General features: G+C 35.0%; 1 protein-coding gene across 1 annotated transcript; it reads left to right on the forward strand.

Annotated features, from left to right (window-relative positions):
• The first annotated feature begins 141 nt into the window (after positions 1-141).
• On the forward strand, positions 142-1,030 carry LOC136242417 (keratin-associated protein 17-1-like). The gene is made up of 3 exons (XM_066033837.1): positions 142-402; positions 460-639; positions 702-1,030. Exons 1-3 carry the CDS (start codon positions 201-203, stop codon positions 860-862), a joined length of 543 nt encoding a protein of 180 aa, XP_065889909.1. The 5' UTR covers positions 142-200; the 3' UTR covers positions 863-1,030.
• Positions 1,031-9,154: the final 8,124 nt, after the last annotated feature.

The raw sequence follows: 9,154 nt of genomic DNA on the forward strand, positions 1-9,154 counted from the left end.
ACACGGCACTAAAAGAGTATACTGATAATATCACAAAAGTATGCGGAATTATTGCAGTACACGGCCCTCCTAGTAACGTGTAGTTTTAAAGAGCCGTGTAGTGACGTGTGTGTTTTCTTTACTATAAAAGTTGTTAAGAGTTCAGCGAGTCTCATAAGAAGTTTAAAGCGTTCAATTGATCAAGACTGCCGAGAAGAAAGATGGCTGATTCTACTAGCAAGTTTTCCTGCGTGAATTGTCAGTGTGGAGATCGCTGCCAGTGCAGTGAAGTGGACCAGTGCAAAGGCGTGAATGGATGCTGTGTATGTGTTTGTGCTGGTTGTGATGGGTCTTCCTGTAAGTGCGAGAAGGACTCGTGTTTCTGTACTAAAGGATGCTGCACAGTGAAGTGTACTTGTAATGGTAGGTTGGTGTATATTGTGACATGCTAGTAGTTATGTGTGCACCTGAAATGAACAGGTAATTGTTCATGTGGTCCATCCTGTACTTGTGGAGATGAATGTAAAGGCTCTACTACTAATACTATTGGATGTTGTCCTTGTACCTGTCAAGGATCATGTGATGGGTCTACTTGTAAGTGTGAGAAGGACAAGTGTTTCTGTGATAAGGACTGTTGTGCCAAGAAATTTGCTTGCAATGGTATGTCAATCAAGCTCAACACTTAGAATTGTAGCAATGTAATGTTATCTGTTTTTCAACAGCTAACTGTGTGTGTGGCTCGTCCTGTACTTGTGTTGATGAATGTGGTTCTGCTGATGGATGTTGTCCTTGTACCTGTCAAGGATCATGTGATGGGTCTACTTGTAAGTGTGAGAAGGACAAGTGTTTCTGTGACAAGGACTGTTGTACAGTGAAGACGTAATCTCATATCTCCTCCTAAATGTCACTGACTTGATAAATTCACTGTTACATGCTTATTACTTACTGTTGAACTTAATAATTAAATCATGTACAATTTATACTGTAACCACTTATATTAATGTCTGCAATATGTTTCTCATAAATTGAAACTTAACAATAATATATATAATTTAGTGAGACTAAGCTTGTGGAGGTTCACTAGGGAACACAGGAGTAATATAACACAAAATTTAAGGTTGGGCTTTTGCTACTATGCCACTAAATTTGTGAACCTTTTTTTTTCAAGAGGGAGGTTCTTAATCTTCAGAACCCCCTGCCATGGGCCTGAAGTGACAAGTGCTTCTCCGCTATACAACTTAGTATAGTAAATATTATTATTATTATTATACAATCACAGCTAACATGTGCACCAAGTCCCATGCAAAGGCTCTCATAATATATATTAATACTAATAAAACTTCAGATCCACTCCACCAGATTCCCACAGCCTCTGAGATAGCTATGCATGGAGAAAGTTTCTCTTTAATGAAAATCACATGTGGTAATATACATACACTAGCTTGTAACCTATAACTAGCATTTGCAGCTATATCATTTTGCATAATCTATTTTTCTTGTAATATGCATAGTCTGGTGCAGCTGATCCCTTTTTAGGCATGTAGTTTTTCGGGGTGCTTATAGGCACCTAACTAAAATAGAGTCAAACAAACAAATATTTAACTACAGTAACTACCCTAACAAACTGTTAAAATCAATTTCAGAGGGGATAGCTACCTGTTCAACAAATATTAATAAATATTAGGTGATACTCCATAAGTATATAATTGGCAGCTGATCAAACTATCTCTTATTTCCACCATGTTCGTTTGATATTCACTACCCCATAGTTTGTCATCATAAATAATTTTTATTGCAAAAGTAATATGATTATTAGCTGTTAATACTTGACGGTGTTCAATATTTACATTATTGATAATAAAGTTAACAAATGTATTACGTGTAATAAGTAGGCACCAGCCTATTATGCTGGCATAATTTTGAGCATGATAGGTGCCTGAAAGCATCAAGCATAATGCTAGCATAATAGGCAGAATAATTGTCATACTGTAAGCAAAAATACATGCCACAGAAAAAGGTTGACTTACAATAACAGAACAGTCGATGCCACTCATATGGCATTAAGTAGTTATTTGACGTGACTGTTATTATAGTTTACAATGTAGCTAAATTCTTAATGCATAACGAGTGTATTTCAGTTGTTCATAAGCCAAAGTTTATTAGAAAGTAACAAAACATGGGAACTGTAGCAAAAGCTTGAGCATAATTATGAGCATAATAGGAAAAATTAAAAGCATAATAGGCTGGTGCCTAGTAATAAGTACACTTCCAAAAAATCGAATGTTTTCTAATTTACAGGAAGTGCATAAGGAGCAAGTACATTACATTAGTAGCTACTTTGCAATGCCTGAATGTTATTTTACCAACTGTACTAACATTTTGTGACCTGTTAGGTGGCTTGTTTTTTATTCCACTTGAATTGAAATCTAATTCATTATTTCTGAAATATCATCCTATTGTTCTGGAATTATTCCTGATTCTGTTTACAGACATTCTATACATATAAGTAATAATACATCTTTACAGCCCAGCGGAGTGATCATGAATGTTCTGTAGTGACTTCCTCCTCTGTCCATTAAACTGCATAGCACTAACTGATAGCAATAACAACATTACTTAAAGCATTGTGGGGTGGTTGTAAGTTACAAAGTGTTTTTAAAATCATTAATTATACCTTAGCACACTAATATCTGAAGCATGCCAATACTAATGGGTATACCCCCCACAGGAAAATTTTGAGATTGAATCTGAGAGCATTTTCAGCGGTATATGTGTACTTGAATGGTCATTGAGATACTGTACAATTAGATACATTAGTAAATGAAGGCGTTTCAGATACACTCATGCTCTTGATTACGTATAGATATATGTGTTAATGAAGAAATATTGAATTAATTACATAGTTATATGATTCCGCTGAATGTTCTATTAGAGTAGTTGGGTGACTGCTCTATTAGAATATATATCGATCTTGTGCACCCCCAGATTCATGCAGTATTCTATTCTTGCATAACCTTTAGCACAAATCCCAGTAAATCAAGGCAAAGTAAGGTAGTTCGAATCCTGGGGTTGGAGGGATTTTTATTCCTTACTTTGGCCCCTTTCTGTTACACCTTTCCAGCTATAAGTCATTTAGTCTAAGTCATTAAGTCTAAGGCCTTGAAATTAGGTTAGGTAATCTTAAGGCTGCAGCACATGTTGCTGTAGACCTTCAGTGCTGGTCACTGTAAAGTGTTAATAATAAAAAAATAATAATAATAAAAAGGTGGCTATTGAGAATAGTTGCTGTTGCTTTTACATTTTGACAACTGAGTATTGGAAAACGTGAGGGGGGCACTGCCCCATCCACTTAGGCCAGGCAAACTTGATCATCCCTGCCCTCATCTCTTTTTACCTCACTGCCTCTAATTTTATTATTCAATGTTATCAATATTAATCACGCATGCACACTTATTTTAATGCTAAGAAGGCTGGCTATCATTTTACAGCACAGCAAATGTCACTTGCACCTCAGAAACGGTGGTAACGTAAGTACTAGTTCTTAAAAGGCGTAAACCTTTATAGTAACAGACAGCTTGATTTGGAGTATTTTCTTTAATAATGAATAATGAAAAATGACCTCCCTCCCACATAGAAATCCGAATTTTTGTGGATGAGAAACAAGTAATCAAATTTGCCTGGCCTTAGTTGCCCCTACTGCTCCACCCCTGGGTCATTACATGTGAAAATTGACAGAGCCAACAAAAAGAAGCACTGCACCTTCATAGTTGAGTGGAGACCCTACCATTGATTTTTGCCTCAAAAACATGGTGTCTAGTAACTGTCACCAATTTAAAATGACGTAAACGGATACCCTCTGTACTCATGACAAATATTTAAAGTAAATATCTGATCAATGAGAAGTCATGAAACCTATGACAAGTAGTAAACTTTCATGTTCCTGGTTTATTGTGTGCCCGGCCACAGTATAGCTATAAGTCTCCACAATTTTACTGTACTTCATGCATGCATCTGTGTTCAAATAATACTGTTCACCATTATCTGCACTCAAATGCTGACAGAACTAGCTAATGCTTGCTTATTTTCCAGACTAGACAGAATGACTTTGCCACTACCACCACAGGTAACATAGCTAAGTGCTGGACAAAAGTGTAGAACAATGCATGTGCATGCAATTCAGTAATTCTGTCTCCTGAGAATCAACAGAACAATAGGAAATGGACTGGCTTCCAATACACATTTTTGCAGATCTTAACTTCTCAACTTAATGCGTGCACTATTGGACTATGTAATAAAGGTTCTGGACAAAGAGACTTGAAGTAAAGTGTCTGTAAACTCTTTTTGTGTTTATGAACTTATTACTTGATTATATATACACAAAAACATATTATAGTAGCTATAGGGTCATTCCATACCAAATCAACAAAAAAAAACGGACCCCTTTCGATTTTCATGAAATTTGGCACAGACATGGACCCTATCAAGAAACTTTCTCAAGCCAGAATTTGGCTCATTTTATTGGTCTCCCTTTAAGTTATGACCACTCAAAGTTTCTGTTGAAAATTTCATTTTGCTTATACTTCTTCAATAAAATGGCCATAACTTCGCACGTGAGTGACGTAGACACTACTGGTTTAGATTTTTGAAATGCTTATTAAATTCTCGTTCAGGTAATATATAATGCTTTATAATTGCACAAAGGAAAAGGTCAAACCACAAAAATGTATCTTTTTCCTTTGATAGCTAAGAGAGTCAGTGCAATAATAAGGCTAGCTACCTAATAAAGGCATCACTGATTGTGTTTTTGCTGTAAGTTCAGTGTCCTATATAATAGAGGTGGCCACTATTATACAGGGTATATAATAATAACAAGGTGGTCTTATTATAAAGGTAGCTATATTTATAGGGATTTACTGTACAAATAATAATATTCCAATCTATTCTTTCAATCTTACTGTATAATAATAATAATTATGCTGCCACAGATTATGATGATGGTTTCCAATCTTATATATGTGTGTATAATAAGTTATAGTAATAGCAGGATGCAAACAACACAGTTATATGTATGTACACATAATGTGGAATTGTTGAATCGAAATGCCATGTCTTAGTGGTATCCAAAACTTCTTTGTCTTAATACCTAGGTGGTTGCTTCACATAGTTGCATTAGAGTAGAAATGTCCTATTTAAAGTTGGCTCTTATAAAGAGGTGACCTTTAAAGTGGCTGCTAAGATCTGTTCCCTTTTGAATCATACTTGAAAGGGCATGCCTACTACTGACCACTTAAACGTCATCTTTATATATTTGTACCTATAAACAATGCCTTTGCTGGAAAAATGTACACTTCTAAAACCACTATATGCATTGTCTTACTCGTCAAAAATTTATGGAATAGAGTGGAACCCATGACCTGTCTTAGTGGCCACCTGTATAGAGAGGCCACCACTCCATAAGGGCCAATTTTAAACTGCAATTGCCTATACACTTATGCAACTGTATTAAGCAGCTACCTGCACATTAAGGCCCAGAAATTTGGCCCATAGGTAACTGGCTTAAACTCCATACATCAACTGTATCATTATGAAACTATTTAGATATAGCAATGTAACTCATAATTTGATTCTATAATTTAGAATCGTAGCATCATAGAAATGTTCCATAGAAATTTGTGTTACGTTGTACAAAAGCTTTACTACAGCAATTGCATACTGCACTTATGCATATCTATAGCTTTAAGTGAAATACATCAATAATCGATTAAAGAAAGGGTCAAAGCAATTAACTTCAAAGTTAAATCATGAAATAAAGATATAGTAAAAGTTGAGACTGAAAGTGGTGCATATTGCATGATGGTCTCTACAATCATTCACATATAACTTTGACATGTAACGAAATCTGATGCATTGATATCAGTACACAATTGGATCTTTGAAGGTGTAAGTTGAAAAGATTTTAAAGCCATTCTACTGCATCAGTCATTTATTACTACTCGTTAGAAAAACTATATATATAGTAGATTACAATATTTGAAGTAGCATTCATGCCTGTGTTAACAACAAAGAATGCATGCATGTAGCTACATAATATCATGTTTTATTTGTAAATGTTCCAAATTACAGTGGAACTTATCTTAGCAGCCATGCACCTGTAATGAAAGGCCACCTTTCTATTAAGGGCCATCTTTAAATTGTTTTAGTAAGACATGTATACACATCAGCGGCGGAGGAAGTAGTTGATATGAGGGGGGGCTCTGCTGAGCTGACCCAGACTTATTTCTATAGTTTGGTAAGGTGAGACCAAAAAAAAAAAAAAAAGAAGGTCACAACCAACTGACAAGAGCTTTCCACCTCACCAGCTACCATTTCTAGCTGATAAACTACATAAAAATCCTTACATAGCTCGCTACACACTGACTACTTTATTAGAGTGACTGCTCTATTAGAGTATCTCGATCTTTATCACGGTTTTCAGCCCCACTCCAAGAAAGATAACTTCGGTGTGATATCATTCTGAGGGGGGGATTTAGCCCCCTAGCCCCCCCCCTTTCCGCCGCCTATGATACACATTGAACTATATAAATAGCCACCTGGATATTAAGGCCAAAAAAATTTGGCTTACACAGTTTCCACTACGGCTACATTTGTGTATCAAAATGCGTACTTTCATATCAACAAACAACATAAATGCTAACAGTATAGCAGTAGCAGTTACTGTAGCTAGTGAAAATGTCATCAAGTTCAATATTTCACTACTACATATATAATAGACTTGGTGTCATAATCAGAAACAATATATACAAGCTTGATAAGGGGTAAATTACTTGAGTATATGTATTTATAAGCTTTTACTGATAAATAAAAAAAAATTAACCTTACTTACAAACCAACAATATAAGTACTAAATGATAGTTACTTGCAATTGGTATTGCACCTTTGCATTCTTGAACCATACAGACAGCAGTGATTACAAGGCTACACAATAACACTTATAATTCATGATCTACTATTGGTCCCAACTTTAAACTCACAGTGTTGAATGATGGGTATTAGAGCAACATGTAAACCAAAAATAAATTTAATTAAAGAATATAAATTTTTGAAAATTAAGATCAAAGGAAAAAGATACATTTGTGTGGTTTGACCTTTTCCTTTGAGCAATTATAAAATATTATATATCACCAGAAAGAGAATTTAATAGGCATTTCAAACATCTAAACCAGAAGTATCTACATCAATCACACACAAAGTTATGGCCATTTTATTGAAGACATGTAAGCAAAATGAAATTTTCAACAGAAACTTTGAATGGTCATAACTTAAAGGGAGACCAACGAAATGAGCCTAATTTTGGCGTGAGAACGTTTCTTGATAGGGTCCATCTCTGTGCCAAATTTCATAAAAATCGAAAGGGTCCGGATTTTTTTTGTTGATTTGGTATGGAATGACCCTATACTTACAAATGGGCTTTTGTCCACTATGGCATTCCATATTAGTTAGATTATATATCCTATAGCTGAACAAGTTACATAGTGACTATATGTGACCGGATTTGAGAAAAGGTACCTTTTCCACACACAAAATTTGACCCATTTTTTGAACTTTAGAGCTTCATAACTTTTTAATCATGGCAAATATTTGCTTGAAATTTTCAAGGAATGTAGCTACAGTATCTGGCTACATTGTGATACTAAGAGCAAGTTAATCAGCATAACGAGTCAAGTGTTACATCATTTTGTTTGTTGGTATGTCAAATGTGTGGAAAAGGTACCTTTTCGCAAATCCGGTCACATATTATGATTATTATCATTAAATTCAGCAAATATGAACACAAATCATCAGTGTAATACCTTTTGTGTTGTCACTGAAAGTTCTGTTTCTACAACTAAGTAATTTGATTAACATTATCTGGATCAACACTTTCACATGTATACAGCTTAATTTTTGTTTGCACACAAGATATACTATATGAAACAAAACTTCCTTACAGGAAAAAATCTTTCCCCCACAGAGTTTAGTATTTAGTCTAACAGATATACCCTACCTTTATCAGTTCTCAAAGATCTCATAAGATTTTACAAATTTGCTTTCTTTATTAGGAGTTAGTACGTGTATATCCTTACACATAACATTACATGATAATATGTACAGAGTAATTGTGCCGCACCATATATAGGTAAGAGTTCATAATATTATTATAGGGGGACAGTATTCTACTTCAGTACAGCCTGTACAAATACAATACCTATAGTCACCTTTGATGTGTTAGTTGGTTGGGCTTTTGCTCAGCTTATTCAGCGTACTATAAGCTACAAAGATTGTTGTAGGGTACGTGGCTTCAATAAGCAACCCATTGGAGGTATCATCAATACTCAAAGTGTTACAGTGATATCCTAGATATAAGAGTACATAATTTATTTATTTAATTTCCCAACATTTGCAGCCTCAGTTTGAGGATTAGTGCACATGTATGACATACATACAATACATTGCATTGCAATGTGATCAGTTATGTGGCTACATAATGTTTATATTTACAATGAAATGATTCAGAGTAGGGCTATAATAAGTTATACAGCAAAATTAATATTTAGCTTGAAACAGTCACCCTACATTAAATTAGCAAAATCTTACAAACAAATGATCACCACATTCTCCTACTCATATTTATATATTGTAGTGTTTTACACAACTAAGTGTGAGGTTTAGAATATAGTGTCTGAGGTATATATACCCTTTTAGCATGGGTGTCACAAAGACACTGCTTGGGGTTTAATATTGTCCAGGCACAGTATTCTGGGGAAGTGGTTTGCTCATGTCTCTTTGATGGAAAGCCAGTACCAATATACAGTGTTTGGTTCTTTATTATTGAGCAACATAAAACCTTTATATTGTGGATTAGTCTTGGGCTGCATGTAGTTGCAAAACATCAACTAGTTATCTGTTTTCTGTTACAAAGCATTAGTAAGTATAGTTGCTTGGACAATGCGTGATTTCACATTATATTGCATGCCATCATTGTCATGCACGTGTCAGCCATTGAACAGACCAAGGTTGCTACATTGGCACAGGCTTAGCAATTTCTCTATTTGTAAGTGCATTACTTAATATAACAACTCATTGTCAGCCTATTAATGAAGTTAGCTAGGGGCTTAAAAAGTACAATATCAATTGC

Source organism: Dysidea avara, chromosome 13, assembly GCF_963678975.1.
Source record: "Dysidea avara chromosome 13, odDysAvar1.4, whole genome shotgun sequence".
NCBI classification, from domain to species: Eukaryota; Metazoa; Porifera; class Demospongiae; order Dictyoceratida; family Dysideidae; genus Dysidea; species Dysidea avara.

Bases quoted from the DNA above. Each gene is read 5' to 3' on its own strand.
- LOC136242417 (XM_066033837.1), top strand. From the start codon at position 201: ATGGCTGATTCTACTAGCAAGTTTTCCTGCGTGAATTGTCAGTGTGGA. The intron at 403-459 runs GTAGGTTGGTGT...TGAAATGAACAG, and splicing joins AGTGAAGTGTACTTGTAATG to GTAATTGTTCATGTGGTCCA. The intron at 640-701 runs GTATGTCAATCA...GTTTTTCAACAG, and splicing joins CAAGAAATTTGCTTGCAATG to CTAACTGTGTGTGTGGCTCG.